Consider the following 16,155-nt stretch of genomic DNA (forward strand, 5'->3'; position numbering starts at 1 on the left):
TGTCTTCTTCTTTCTCTTCTCTTCCTTTCCGTGTTGTCTCTTTTCCTGGAGCTTCTGGGGTTCTATGGATCAAGCATAGTGTCTGTTACTATCTTGGTTAATATCTCGTCTGTTAGTATGTCTGTCCTTCAGTGCCAATTCTCCCTTTACAATTTGTCACCATGTGTGACTCCCTCATTTTTTTTAAAAACCGAATATTCAGGACAAGACACGCTTAAAAATACTGAAACAGTGCGAGCCGTCTCGCAGGCTGTGCGATTTACCATCCAAATGGTTGAGGATGTAAATAGCATGGGGATGGCAACCTAAGGGTCGCCTGAAAACAAAACAAAACTTTTTGAACCAAACGTACCGAAATAAGGTGCGTATGGGCCGCGACGGGTAATAATTGGATGGAATCCCCGGGTAGGACGGCGACCAATGCTGTGTGTGCTCTACCCGAGCGTAGCTGATCAGAGGGGGGGTCCTCAGGCAGGGCGGGTCCCAATGCCGATTCTCCACTGCCTGAGCAACCGACAAGAACGGGCAAGAAATGTAGTCATCGTGGGGGGTTGCCGTATTGGTTCTACCTTCGAACCAGAAGAGCAGTTATGAACGGGGGCTGGCAAGCTCTCAGTGGTTTCTGCCGATGAGTGCGCTGGCAAGTTCTCAAAGGTTTCTGCAGACAAATAAGGCGTGGGGCCATGGAAAAATTTCCGATCTTACAAACAACATTTAAAAATAACTGTAACAAACAACATTAAACAACTTGCTGCAGGTTCCATCAGAAAGGACACCGTAAATCACATTTGAACTGGGGTGTAACTAGCATATGGAGGCAGTGTAGTGTGGCCGAAGAAGAGAGGAAGGAGGAGTGAAACAAAAATGAAGTGGCCTTGCTGAGGTGTCCCGGCCAGGAGAAGTTGTGGGTAAGCGCTCACAGTGTGCATGGGGCAGCTGGGACCTTGTAGCTGCTGTGGGTGGTGTTCTCTTTCATATCTGGGGGCTAGTCTAGCTGGTGGGGGTCTCCTGCAGTCTCGGGCGAAGTGTCCTGGCTGCCCACAGTTGTAACATGACCCCTGGGGCACATAAGGTGGAGCAGGCTCTCTGGTGCATTGTTCCCTTGGGTATGGTTCCCTGGGTGGGGGGGTCGGGGCTGTTGGTGTCTTTTCTGGTTCGGGAGGCATTTGGGGGCTGATCCCGTTGCTGTTTCAGGGGGGCTTGACATTCTCGTGTGTAATGTCCTAATTGTCCGCAATTGTAACATTCCTGTGGTTTCTGTGGGGGGCTGTTCCTGTCTTTATTCGCCCATGCGGGGTTCTGCTGCGTTTTCACCGCTTGGATGTCTGCTTCTGCCTGCTGTTCCTCGGGTTTCCTAACTGCGGGTTTGTTTTGTACAAACTGCTCCCAGGCTCGGGACAATCTTTTTAAAACCCATTTCTCATTGTGGGCTTCCTCTGAGGGGTCATAATTTGTACAGGCTTTTTGTCCTGCCTCCGTGGCATGGGAGATAAGCGTGCGGGTCCATTTGGCCATACCGTCTTGGGACAAATAGGCACGTTCTAAATTACCGAAAACTGCTGTGAAATGGATCCAGCAAACGCTGTGGGGTGTTCCGTCTTTCTCTGCCTGCACTTATTCAGGCCTTCTACAGTCACCTCTGTTGTAGCCAATCGCATCTAGGAGGATCGCTGCGTGCATCTCTGCAAGGGTGCCACCTCCTACATTCTGTGGGTCGGGAAGGGCTGCTACGACCGAAGGGTTTAAGCTCAAAACTGTGAGCTTCACGTGCTCATGAAGTCCAGGCCGTACATGGTCGCCTGCTGCTGTACTCTAGCAAAGAAGTGGTGGGGGTCTGAGGTGGGGAGGAACGGTGTGATTTTCTCGCACGCGTCCCGTAATTGAGTCACGGTTAAGGGGGTGGTATAAAGAAATTCTGTATCTCCGTCCGACGTGACTGTGCGGTGGGTGGTTACTGGTTTCATTGGTGCCTGAACTATCTGCTCTGTGGGGGGTTGGGGCGCTTTGGTATGTTCCCTGAACATATCTATGCGCGGTCTCATTTAATTCTTCCCAATGTGGGCCATCTTCCTCATCTAATTGGGATGCAAAGGTGCTCTGAAACCCATTCTGAACTGAAAGTAAAGACTGCAGTTTTGCAATCTGCTTCCGACAATTTGCGTGATCTAGTGAGCGCTGTCTGTGCTCTGTGGTGGTAGCATGGAGTGCTCGTAATGCTGCTTTCAGGTCGCTACACTGCCTCTGCAATGCCTCTACCTGTTTCTCTGTTTCCTCTCTTACCAGGACTGCACGTTGCGTGTCCTGATAGGCCTTTTTGTCCTGTGTCTGGAAACTGCTTAAGTGCGCCAGACAAGACTGCTGTGCCCACTTGGCACCATCCACCTCTCCGTCCTTTGCTGCTAACTTCCTTCTTAATTCTGCGTTCTCTTTCTCTATCTCGCTCACATCGACCTTACTCATTCGATGTGCCTCCTCTATCTCTCTGCGGAGCGCCCGAACGACCTCCTCTGTGCCTCGCAATTGTGCCAAACAGGACACGATTGCCATCGGTTTGCGAGCTTTTCCCAAGCTTTTCCTATGAATTTCTGACAGTTTCTCCCACCAAGCATGTCCTATACTCCCGGGTCCTGCTTCCTCATTGTCACAGAATTTGCTCCAAGGCCATCCTTTCCCTTTGAGGTACTTTCTGATTTCCACTTCCCAAACGGGACAGTGTCCTACTCTACTGCTGGTCGCTGTGAGCACGAATTCTTCGGGGTTCATGAGACATTGCATTGCCTGCATTGCCATCTTTCATCTCTGAATACTTCTCTTAAAATTTGGAACGAGGGGTACGAAGAAATGAAAATGAAAATCGCTTATTGTCACAAGTAGGCTTCAAATGAAGTTACTGTGAAAAGCCCCTAGTCGCCACATTCCGGTGCCTGTTCGGGGAGGCTGGTACGGGAATTGAACTGTGCTGCTGGCCCGCCTTGGTCTGCTTTCAAAGCCAGCGATTTAGCCCTGTGCTAAACAGCCCCGACAGTGCTGTAATTACGGGTACGGCTTTCGCTATTTTCCAGAATACAAACTCCCGACAGTTTTTCGCAACAAAAAATCTATCAGTTTACCTTATAGCCCTGTTAGTTACGCATGCATTAACACACTTCCGAATTATGAGGATTGATCAAAACTGCTTGAACACTTGTGGTTTTTCTGTTCCCAATTGGATTTCTAATTCAAACTTTGGGTTCTCCTGGAGTGGTTAAGCCACTTCTAAGTCGGGTCCCGTCAGGATGTCGGCAGTAATATGTTGCTAACTTTTGGTTAGTTCAATTGGCTCTGTTTTATAAACTTTGCTCTAGAGTCGCCAGGTATCTTTATGATACCGCCACGAGGTTCAAGTTCAAGTAATGATCAATAACTCAACATATCAATTAGTAAGATACAAATCAAAACACATTTATTATACACAGTAAATCACTACTCATGCATAAACTCTACTTTCTAGGCTATTCCTATCACTGTAAGGTCTATACTTAGCTTCGGACTGGCCCACCAGGTCAGGGGAACAAATGGCCTTTCGTTCAGGTCGTGAGTCTGCAGGATTCAAAAGCTGGTATGGATTGGTAGCTAGGAGCGTCTATCTCGTAGCGAGCGTTGACTGGAGACTTACTTGGTTGATACGGCAGCTTGGACAGGTGACTCTCACGGGTTGATTCAAGTTGCTGAGTGACCCTGCCAAAGAAGGACGATTTGAACTTGGGGGCTTTACTTTATAGTCCCCAGGGGCTTCCCGCCCTTCGGGGCGGACCCCGTACCTGGTTCCAAGTGATTGGACTACTTTCTGATCACTTGGATCGATTTCTCAATGCTGGAGCAGTTCCCTGATCGTTGGGCGGTCCCTAAATGTCCATTGGCCTTCCTTTGTCTTGGCTCCTGCTGGCGCCGAGGAGTCTGGCTTGGCTTTATTTACCTTAACTGTTGCCATTGTGCCTTGGAATCGCACATTACTATGTAGATGGCTGCTGGTTTCAGCGCTGTCTGGTTCCTTACAGGTTTCAATACACATGATTTCTGTATTTCCTAGTCTTTGCCTGTGTTGGCTGAATTTCCCTTCAGCCTTTGCGGTTCTCTATTTTAAGTCGGGAAGTGGCCAACTCAGGTGGCTGCATCAGGTACCTCGGGATACTGCATACTAAAGTGAGACTAGCTGTTTTGCTTTAATATGCAGATTTGCCTAAAAGTGATCCTGCCTACAATGGGTGGGATTTACATTATGTCTCGTGAGATCACGTTAGATCTCGCGAGGCATTGCGAGCCAGGTAGATCCCAAGAGCTGGGTCTCCTGGCTTCTATTGGCCACGCTGCGCTGCAGTGATCTGCTTTTCTGGCACACTGAGAACTAAAGGAACAGAATTTAGATTCTTAATCTCTGCAGTATGTTCAATGCCAGATGTCACAACACAAACTGCTGTCATACTTTCAGTGCTTCCTGAGTATATAATTATGGTGAGGAGCTGCCATAGGGTGGTTGTGAGCAGGTTGGACCAAGGTCCCGACCATCAACCACAGGATTATTTATAAAAAGCAGCCCTCAAGGCAGGCGGAGTTTGCAGTCAGCGTCACATGAGTTGCTCCTTCCCACACCTGGTTCATTGTAATGAGATCCCTGAGCAGGTCTGGCAGGGTCATTGCTGGGATGTGGGAGGTGCATGTGTTTAACCATTATCATTGTGACCCAAGGAATTTGGCCCTAAAGATATTGCTGCTGCTAGAGTGTAAAGTCTATTTGTTCTCCATTCTTGAAATTAGCACTCAGGTTAGTTATAGACCAGCTTGTAAATCAGAACTTTGGCTTTGTTTGTGGGGGAGTTAATGAATAACAGCAGCCATTTTGGCTTGTTACAGATCTTTACATGTTACCCGAAAATCGATCGACTCTTGAAATGGACAAGTTAAACACCTTACCCGGCCCTACATCATTTATATCGATGAGTGGTGTAAAATGTTGATTCACATAGCTGAGCAAAATGGGATAAGTGTGGCAGTGATAGGGAGGCCAGTGCAAAGGCAGGTAAATCCCAGCAGGGCTCGATGTCATCATGGCTGAAGCACTTTTGGAACGTCCTTCTGAGTTGCCTGCTTTCAAAAATAAAAAATCACAACTGTTATTTCAAATGGATTATTATAAAAGCGGAAAATGCTGGGAAAACCCAGCAGGTCTGGAAGCATCTGTGAAGAGGGAAACAGGGGGTTAACGTTTAGAGCCTGTATGACTTCTTCAGAGCTGGAAGATTACTGCACCCTGAAATATTAATGTTTCACTTTCATAGTGACTCGTAGAACTTGAAATGTTTTATTGTCCATTTTAATTGCCCTCAACAGAAGAATAATGAAATATTATAGCTGCAAGAGGAAATTAGTACAAATATGTTACATCTGCTGAGGGATACAGTGTATTAGATACTGTGTTGATAGATTCTTTAAGGGCAACACAGCAGAGTAAGGGTCAGCCGACCTGGCTGACCAATCGGGTCTAAGAGTGGGGAATTACCCACTCCTAGGCAGAGGTATTTTAGAGCTAGCTGCAAACATGCTATCGCTCTAGTAGATCACTGTAATTACATTTTTTTTTTCTTCATTAATGAAGTTTCTGAAAGTGGATCATTCCAGAAACATATTGGGCATGATCTACCGGCCGCGTCCCGTGAGAATCGGAGCAGCATAAAGCTGGTAGATGCTGGGAGAGACCTCCCCAAGGCTTCCAAACAGCTGTTGCGCCTCGTAAGATGTGGTTAGATCCACAATGGGTGGGATCCAGTCTCACACGGCTAAGTGGGTTCAAGAACTCACTTAACCGTGTCATTGCTGGAACTAACTGGCTCCTGGCATCTAACGGCCTCCCCAGGGAGACCCTGGCTGGGCGCCGATTAGTACTGTTCCACACAAATGTGGACCAGGCTGAACGACACCTAGGGGGGTCTCCCAGGCCAATGGGGGCTACTGGGTGGTCGGAAACAGGGTAGGGTGGCACCCTGGCTTTCCCCCTGGTACCAGGGCACCTTGGCACTACCAGTTTGGCACCATTGCACTGCCACTCTGGTATTGTCAAGGTACCCTGGTGGCACTGTGAGGGTGGCAGGAGCACTTCAAGGGTGCTTGGATTCCAGGGTCGCACTGCCAATAGTCAGGGCCTGAGGGGGCCAATATCTATGAAAGGTGGGATGAGGGTTGGGGGGGGGGGGGTGAAGGGTGGGTATGGTGGGCCTGTGGAAAGTTGGGGGGGGGGGTGAATGGTGGGGCTCCTAAAAGGGGAGGAGGCTGGAATGTGGGCATGGGAAGGCCTAAAAATGGGGGCCCTCAGCGACCCATAGTGGGGTGTTCTCACTTGGTGGGGTGTGGAGGGTCCCCATGTGTGTGGGGGGTGACGCTGCCATGGGTGGGGGTGTGGGGGACCCGAATGCTCACTCAGAGATTGGGGCACCCTTTCAAAATGGTGGCCCGATCTCTGAGGAGACGGTGAGGCCAATGAGTTCAGCTCTCTTGTGATGAACATGTGGTGGTATGTATTAGGGGTAGTACGGTACCTGTGAAGCCGAGAGGCTATTGGTTGACAGGTCCCGGGTCCTGGTTGGATCTGCCGCCTGCTTGCTCCGCCCAGAAAGGCGGAGTATAAGAACCCAGGTTCACCCAGCAGCCGCATTCTGTAACTGAGCTGCTGGGGAACAAGTCTTGCTTAATAAAGCCTCGATTGACTTCATCACTTCTCGACTTGAGTGAGTAATTGTTGCGCTACAATTTATTAAGCAAGCTTAAAAAGACTATGGAGCTCCGGATCGCCCTGGAGTGTCTGCGAATCAGCCCCCATGCAGCAAACCCGGCGGCTGTGTTTAAACACTGGCTAGCATGTTTCGAAGGTTACCTTCGAACGGCCCCCGGCCGGACCACGGAAGATCAGAAAATGCAGGTCCTGCATTCCAGGGTGAGCCCGGAGATCTACACGCTCATCGAAGACGCGGAGGATTTTCCGACGCCGCTCACCATGCTGAAAGGAGTCTACATTCGGCCCATAAACCAGGTCTACGCACGCCACCAACTCGCGACGAGACGGCAAATCCCCAGAGAATCGCTCGACGAGTTCTACAGCGCACTGTTGATTTTGGGAAGGAACTGCAACTGCCCGTCGGTGAGCGCAAACGAGCACACTGAGCTCCTAATCAGGGATGCTTTTGTGGCAGGTATGACTTCTTCTCAAATTCGCCAAAGACTGTTAGAGAGAGACTCGTTAGGACTCGCAGAGGCACGGGCCCTTGCGGCCTCCCTCGATGTGGCCTCCCAAAATGCCCGCGCCTACAGCCCCGCCCGCGCGGCAGCCCCTTGGGCTCCGTGGCCCCCCGTTGCGACCGACTCCCCGGCATCCCCCACCCCCCTGCAGGCCTGCGCAGCTAGAACACCAGACCAACCCGGTGGGCCCCGCTGCTATTTTTGCAGGCAGGCGAAACACCCCCGGCAGCGCTGCCCGGCCCACTCAGCTATCTGTAAGAACTGCGGCAAAAAGGGGTATTACGCAGCAGTGTGCCAGTCCCGGGGGGGTCGCCGCCATCTCCGGGGGAGAACGGGGACAGCAGACTCAACCTCCCCAACGATCCATGTGCGGCCCGCGGGCGCCGCCATTTTGGGTCCCAGACACCACGCGGGGAGGGTGGGTGCCGCCATCTTGTGACCCTCCCGGCCACGTGCAATCCATGGGGGCGGCCATTTTGTCCACCCCTGACCGCGTGTGATCCATGGACGCCGCCACCTTGGCTGATAGCCAGGGACCCGAGCATAGACGGCTCCACAGGGTCTGAAGAAAACGCAGCGATGCAACAACCAAGACTGGCTTCAGTGACCCTGGACCAATCTCGGCCCCGGACGCTCCAAACGGCAACAACAACGGTGCTGGTCAACAGGTACGAGACGCCATGCCTGATCGACTCTGGGAGAACGGAAAGTTTTATCCACCCGGATACGGTAAGACGCTGTTTTCTTTCCATTCGTCCGAGCACCCAAAAGATTTTCCTGGCAGCGGGATCCCATTCCGTAGAGATCAAAGGGTTCTGCATCGCGAACCTAACGGTGCAAGGGAGGGAGTTTAAGAATTATAGGCTTTACGTCCTTCCCCAACTCTGCGCTCCCACTCTCTTAGGGTTAGATTTCCAGTGTAACCTCCAGAGCCTAACGTTTCAATTCGGCGGCCCAATACCCCCACTCACTATCTGCGGCCTCGCAACCCTCAAGGTTGAACCGCCTTCCTTGTTTGCGAACCTCACCCCGGATTGGAAACCCGTCGCCACTAGGAGCAGACGATACAGCGCCCAGGACCGGACGTTTATCCGATCTGAAGTCCAGCGGCTGCTGAGGGAAGGCATAATCCAGGCCAGCAATGCTCCCTGGAGAGCCCAGGTGGTAGTTGTGAAGACCGGGGAGAAGCAGAGGATGGTCGTAGACTATAGTCAGACCATCAATAGGGACACGCAGCTCGATGCGTACCCTCTCCCCCGCATATCCGACATGGTCAATCGGATTGCACAGTGCAAGTCCACCGTGGACCTCAAGTCCGCATACCACCAGCTCCCCATCCGCCCGAGTGACCGCAAGTACACGGCCTTCGAGGCAGACGGGCGGCTCTACCATTTTCTAAGGGTCCCATTTGGCGTCACGAACGGAGTCTCGGTCTTCCAACGGGAGATGCACCGAATGGTTGACCAGCACGGTTTGCGGGCCACTTTCCCATACCTCGACAACGTAACCATCTGCGGCCATGACCAGCAGGACCACGACGCCAACCTCCGCAAATTCCTCCAGACCGCTAACGCCCTGAACCTCACCTACAACGAGGGAAAATGCGTTTTTAGCACCAACCGTCTGGCCATCCTGGGATACGTAGTGCGCAATGGAGTGATAGGCCCCGACCCCGAACGCATGCGCCCCCTTCTGGAATTTCCCCTCCCCCACTGCTCCAAAGCCCTGAAACGCTGCCTGGGCTTCTTTTCATACTACGCTCAGTGGGTCCCCCAGTACGCAGACAAGGCCCGCCCGTTAATCCAGTCCACTACCTTCCCCCTGTCGACAGAGGCCCGCCAGGCCTTCAGCCGCATCAAAGTGGATATCGCAAAGACCACGATGCACCCTATCAACGAGTCCCTCTCCTTCCAAGTCGACAGCGACGCATCATCTGTAGCTCTGGCGGCCACCCTCAACCAAGCGGGCAGACCCGTGGCCTTTTTGTCCCGGACCCTCCACGCCTCAGAAATCCGCCACTCCTCAGTGGAAAAGGAAGCCCAAGCCATAGTGGAAGCTGTGCGACATTGGAGGCATTACCTGGCCGGCAGGAGATTCACTCTCCTCACTGACAAACGGTCGGTAGCCTTTATGTTCGATAATGCACAGCGGGGCAAAATTAAAAATGACAAGACCGTGAGGTGGAGGATTGAGCTCTCCACCTATAACTATGAGATCTTGTATCGTCCCGGAAAGCTGAACGAGCCGCCCGATGCCATATCCCGCGGCACATGTGCCAACGCACAAGTAGACCGCCTCCAAGCCCTCCACGAGGACTTCTGCCACCCAGGGGTCACTCGATTCTACCATTTTGTGAAGTCCCGCAACCTCCCCTACTCTGTGGAGGAGGTCCGTACAGCCACCAGGAACTGCCAAACCTGCGCAGAGTGCAAACCGCACTTTTTCAGGCCAGATAGAGCGCACCTGATAAAGGCTTCCCGTCCCTTTGAACGCCTCAGTTTTCAAAGGCCCCCTCCCCTCCACCGACCGCAACGCATACTTCCTAAACGTGGTGGACGAGTAGTCCCGTTTCCCCTTCGCCATCCCCTGCCCCGACATGACAGCGGCCACAGTCATTAAAGCGCTCGGCACCATCTTTACACTGTTCGGTTTCCCCGCGTACATCCATAGCGACAGGGGGTCCTCCTTCATGAGCGACGAACTGTGTCAGTTCCTGCTCAGCAAGGGCATTGCCTCAAGCAGGACGACCAGTTACAACCCCCGGGAGAACGGTCAGGTAGAGAGGGAGAACTCTGGAAGACCCTCCTACTGGCCCTACGGTCCAGAAATCTCCCAGTTTCCCGGTGGCAGGAAGTCCTCCCGGATGCCCTCCACTCCATCCGGTTGCTGCTGTGTACCACCGCTAACCAAACGCCCCACAAGCGCCTCCTTGTCTTCCCTAGGAAGTCCTCCTCCGGAACGTCGCTGCCGACCTGGCTGGCAGCCCCAGGACCCACCTTGCTCTGAAAGCATGTGCGGGCGCACAAATCGGACCCGTTGGTCGAGAGGGTTCACCTTCTCCACGCAAACCCTCAGTACGCCTACGTGGCTTACCCCGACGGCCGACAGGACACGGTCTCCCTGCGGGACCTGGCGCCCGCCGGAAACACACACACACCGCCAACACCGATCACCCCCTCTCTCCCACCGGCGCACCCCACGACCGCTCCCTTCCCGGGTGGATCGGTCCTCCTCCGGTGCCCGCCCAGGAGTAAAGAAACAGGGACTAACAGCGCATCGCTCCCAGAGACGACAGTGCCCGAGCCAGCACCTGCACCACCACTGGGGCTGAGGCAATCGACAAGGACGACCAGGGCACCCGCTCGACTCGTGGAATGCGCGTGACAAAAATTTGTAAATAATTCTGACAAAACCTGTATATAGTTAACTGTTGGGCTAAATGCATAGCCACTGTACAAAATTAGTTCCAGGACCAGCCTTGTAAACCCCTACCACCATGCGAACCACCACCCCGCCGGGTTCTTTTTTAACAAGGGGTGAATGTGGTGGTATGTATTAGGGGTAGTATGGTACCTGTGAAGCCGAGAGGCTATTGGCTGACAGGTCCCGGATCCTGGTTGGACCTGCCGCCTGCTGGCTCCGCCCAGAAAGGTGGAGTATAAGAGCCCGGGTTCTCCCAGCAGCCGCATTCTGTAACTGAGCTGCTGGGGAACAAGTCTTGCTTAATAAAGCCTCGATTGACTTCATCACTTCTCGACTTGAGTGAGTAATTGTTGCGCTACAGAACATAATTATTTTCTTAAAATAAATTTAGGGTACCCAATTCCTTATTCCCAATTTAGCGTGACCAATCCACCTACCCTGCACATCTTTGGGTTGTGGGGGTGAGACCCACGCAGACACGGGGAGAATGTGCAAACTCCACACGGACAGTGACCCAGAGCCGGGATCGAACCTGGGATCAGTGCCATGAGGCAGCAGTGCTAACCACTATGCCACTGTGCTGCCTCTGATGAAAGTAATTCTAAGCGTGGGCTTGACCGAGGACAAACTCCCCAGGACCCGAAAAAGTGACTAAGTGTGGTTCGATAGTGGTGGGGAACTCGCTGACAGAGTGGGGGCGGAACTCCCAGACAAACCTGCCTTAAATGACACTTAGAAACATTTCTGTTAGATCGCACTCAATGTCTTAATCCATGCAAATGAAAAACATAAATGATGCAATGACATAAATAATGCTAGTACGAAGTCTTACAACACCAGGTTAAAGTCCAACAGGTTTGTTTCGATGTCACTAGCTTTCGGAGCGCTGCTCCTTCCTCAGGTGAATGAAGAGGTCTGTTCCAGAAACATATATACAGACAGATTCAAAGATGCCAGACAATGCTTGGAATGCGAGCATTAGCAGGTGATTAAATCTTTACAGATCCAGAGATGGGGTAACCCCAGGTTAAAGAGGTGTGAATTGTCTCAAGCCAGGACAGTTGGTAGGATTTCGCGGGCCAGCTGGTGGGGGATGAATGTAATGCGACATGAATCCCAGGTCCCGGTTGAGGCCGCACTCATGTGTGCGGAACTTGGCTATAAGTTTCTGCTCTGGCATCTCCACATCATAAATAATGCTGAAATATATCTTTATGCACCAATAAGAACATGCATTTATATAGTGCTTTTAACATTGTAAAATACCCCAAAGCATTTCCGTTCAATGGCAACATGCCTTTTGGTATTATTTTTCGTTCCCAACTTATTTCTTATAAAGATTTTTGCCTCTTTGGACCTGCATTTTCAGGATTGTGAGCACTTGGCACCCATCATCAGGGCAGTTTGCGGGGAATGCATCCTTCTAACTCAACAGGCCTGCTGCCATTTCCCACTCTAATGAGCATTGTTTGACAGCAGTCAGAACTTCCACTAGCACTGGGAAGGAAGTACTGCCTTGGAAAGTTATCGGCCAATCAGATTAGCCGACAGCTGTCCAACTCATTGAGAAACATGAGGAACCCTTTGACAAAGGGTCATCTGGTCTCGAAACGTTTGCTCTTTTCTCTCCCTACAGATGCTGCCAGACCTGCTGAGATTTTCCAGCATTTTCTCTTTGGTTTCAGATTCCAGCATCCGTAATTTTATCATTGAGGAACACCACTGCAGTGGCCAGAAGAGGTACTGCAGTGACATGCCTGAGACTAAGCCATGGGAAACGCAATGCTGTAAGTACCGGGGTCCCAGGGAGGAGAGGGGAGGGGATGCCCCCCGGGGTCATGAGGGAGGCGTTCTTGCTGTCAGTGTGTGGAGGTCCAGAAGTCTCTAGTTTGTGAGGGGAGGGTGTCTCTAGCCTGACGGGGCCTTCTGATGGAGGCCTACCCACCTCTTCCGACCTGGAACCGAGGGTGAGAACATTTTGTGTTCCCCACCCTCAGTCATTGCCAGCCAAATTTGAGACTGGGCAGGAAAATGCCTTTAGTGGCCACTTACGACCCTTAATTGGGGCATGGGCAGTTTAATAAGGACACTGGGAGCACACACAGAGTAAAATAAGAACAAAATTTTATATACACAAACGATATATACATTACCTGGTAGATCCCTACCGGGTTCCTTGCCCTGGTTGATGCCTTACTGGCCGACCTATATACAGTGATTAATTGAGATACTCCGCCCCTAGCGGGGGAGCTCGTAATCCACAAGAAGCATGGGGAAGACAAACATTCCCACCCCATAGGTCCCGTGCGGAATATTAAAGACGGATTTTCCATCTGAGGCCTTTCCCTCCCCACGGTAAAACCGTGTCCAGGTCGGGGCAGGTGGGATCCCAGAGGGAATCCCATCCATGATATTTTACACTCCCTCCCTGTCTCAAAAACCTCCGGGGGGAGCGTAAGATTCTGGCCCACGAGTACTTAAATTTTACTGATTGCATTTTTCTTTCTAATAATAGTGTTGAACTGTTCCAATTAATTCTATTTTGGATGTAATGGCTGTTTTGTTAGCAGACATAGCAACCATCATCTTCCTGTAACATCCCATAAACAGCAAAAGGGTTTTAGTTATGTTGGCTGAGCTGGCAACCTGGATGATCCTTGTTCTAATGAGGCCTTTAGTGTTGATCTGTTAAAGCAGAGAAAGGAACATTTCATTTAAAGACCAGCACGTCTGAAAATGTAGCATCCTCTTAAGTACTGCACAGAACATCCACTAGATTGTGTGCTGTCTCAGCATTGTAGCATTTGAATCAATTACTTTCTGGCCCAAAGTGTTCCCAACTGAAACAAGCTGGAGGATTTTTATACATTAAATGGATAACTTTAATATAATGAAAAGATGGATGGATGGAAGGCAGGATGAAGAGAGGGATGTGTTATATTCCTCCTTTTGCTCTCCAAGACAGCCAGATATGTAGTGTTGACAAAGAATATAAAACTAAGGGGCACGATTCTCCGGCCCCCCGCCGGGTCGGAGAATCGCCGGGGGCTGGCGTGAATCCCGCCCCCACCGTGTCCCGAATTCTCCGCCACCAGAGAATCGGCGGAGGCGGGAATCGCGCCACGCCGGTCGGCGGGCTCCTCCCGGCGATTCTCCGGCCCGCGGTGGGCCGAAGTCCCGCCGCTGTCAACCCTCGCCAGCCGGCGTGGATTGAACCACCTACCGTACCGGCGGGAGCAGACAGCGCAGGCGGGCTCCGAGGTCCTGGGGGGGGGGTGCGGGGCGATCTGGCCCCGGGGGGTGCTCCCACGGTGGCCTGGCCCACGATCAGGGCCCACCGATCAGCGGGCGGGACTGTGCCGTGATGGCACTATTTTTCTTATGCCTTCGCCATGGCCTCCAGTATGGCGGAGGCGGAAGAGACCCCTCCACTGCACATGCGCGGGGATGCCGTGAGCGTCCGCTGACGCTCCCGCCCATGCGTCGCCCGGCGAAGTCCTTTCGGCGCTGGCTGGCGTGGCGCCAAAGGCCTTTCCCGCCAGCCGGTGGGGCGGAAATCACTCCGGCGCGGGCCCAGCCCCTCAAGGTAAGGGCTTGGCCCCTAAAGGTGTGGAGAATCCGCCCCCTTTGGGGCGGCCCGACGCCGGACTGATCCGCGCCGTTTTTGGCGCCGGGTAGCAGACATTGCGCCGTTTGCAGAGAATCCTGCCCAAGAAGTTTAAATCAAACCAAATTTATTTTACACTACTAAACTTGATTAGGTTTGCACTTTACTAAGTAACAGATAATAAAATAATAATACTGAATCTGTAATACAGTAATCAATATTCTCGCTAACTAATAAACTACACGATAACTCAACCTCATGCTATACTTCTACTATGAAATCTCCCTCAGCTCTCTCTCAACTTTGCATCAGCTTCTCCCAGAATTCCTAGAGACACAGCATTATATCTGATCACTTAGTACCGCCATCTAGTGTTGAGTTACATGTAATCTCCCCTGTTAACTCTTTACTACACTTGTACAATACATGTCATTACAGGATGGAGGGAATTTTACAGCATTTTCCATCACCACTGGGCAAACCAAAATATTCACAACCAATGCAATACTTGTTACAATGAGTCACTGCTGTGATGCAGGAAACGCTGCAATCAGTTTGTGTTTCTTTTAATATGCTGGTTGAGTGAAAAATAATAGTACAACACTGGGAAAACCTCCCTGCTCTTTTTCAACATAGTGCCATGGGATCCTTTACACCCACTTGAGAGGGCAGACACGGCCTCTGTTTAACACTGAATTGAAAATGATCTGTATGTGTTGTGTACCTGGGAATACATTCTTGCTGGTTATGGGTCACGTAAAGTGTAGTCACATCATCAGAGTGCGCAGGCTTTGGCTATATCATCATCTTGATTGTGTAAGAAACACTCTTGTTGTGTTTCACAAGAATCCAGAGTGCGGACACCTCCATATCTTTTCCCTCTGCGTGCGGCAACAAAGAAATAGAACAGGAGAGAAAACTGACGAGGCAGAAAACTCACTGGAAAGAAGATTTTCGCCGATTTTCTGTGGGACGGCATCGGGAACGATGGAAGATTCTCGGGGCCGGACCCGCGCACACACAGATATCGGGTGGAGTACAGCCGCCAATGTAAAGATTTAACAAGGTTTTTGACAGCAACTATGAATAACAAGACTGACAGGCGTAGAAGACTTGCATGCATTGAAGTGAGTGGGATATGGGCTGCAGGGACTGCACACGTGGAAAAGCTACATGGGCTGTGGGGAAGGGGGATTGCAAAGTCTGCCGACTCTCCACGGCCACTATTCGGGAGAAAAGTTGAAATAGTCTGACAAAAATGGAAAAGATTTCCCAGTTACTTGTTCAAGGGATTGTTTGTGCCAGACTTTCCAGCAGACTTGGAAGGGAGGAAGTGTAGACCCTAGGAGCAGGGAACCAAAAATGGTGGGAATAACGGGCGCCATGGATGAATTTGATGAGGATTATGAAACATGGAATTCATATGAAGATTCCAATTGTTTTCAATAGCTAATCAGACACCAGAAGACCTAAAAGTCACAACATTTCTCAGCTCAGTTGGCCATAAACTTGCTGCTACAGAATCTTGTTCACCAGAAAACCAGCAGACAGGTTTTTCAGTGAATTAATGAATATATAAGAGGGGCATTCCTCCCCTAAACCGTTACTGATTGCAGAAAGGTTGCTGCAGAACCCCCTGATCTTATCAAGCATGCGGCTTACAATGCCCTCTCTTTGGCCCCGCAGGAGAAGAAATCCCATAATAAGCGGGAAAGGGCCAAGATGAGAGACGGAGTACCAAAGATCAGAGTCCTCATCCCCTATGAGGAATGGGCCCTGGAGATTGCAACGTTTTTTTAAAAATTGTTTTTATTAAAGCCTTTTTCAACCAGAATTTCTACATAACAGAAAAATAAACG

The 16,155-nt window shown here is 51.1% G+C and overlaps 1 protein-coding gene across 3 annotated transcripts in view; it reads right to left on the reverse strand.

Annotated features, from left to right (window-relative positions):
- Nucleotides 1-16,155, reverse strand: part of LOC140411087 (tumor necrosis factor alpha-induced protein 3-like) — a 112,073-nt gene that overhangs the window by 45,257 nt on the left and 50,661 nt on the right. For 2 of the 3 annotated variants that reach the window (XM_072500116.1, XM_072500125.1), the window contains exon 5: nt 4,951-5,124. In XM_072500116.1, coding sequence (XP_072356217.1) covers nt 4,951-5,124 — 174 coding nt within the window. The remainder of the gene's footprint in view (nt 1-4,950; nt 5,125-16,155) is intronic. The other variant, XM_072500133.1, reaches the window with a different exon arrangement.

The sequence above is a fragment of the Scyliorhinus torazame genome, chromosome 1, assembly GCF_047496885.1.
Source record: "Scyliorhinus torazame isolate Kashiwa2021f chromosome 1, sScyTor2.1, whole genome shotgun sequence".
Taxonomy (NCBI): Eukaryota; Metazoa; Chordata; class Chondrichthyes; order Carcharhiniformes; family Scyliorhinidae; genus Scyliorhinus; species Scyliorhinus torazame.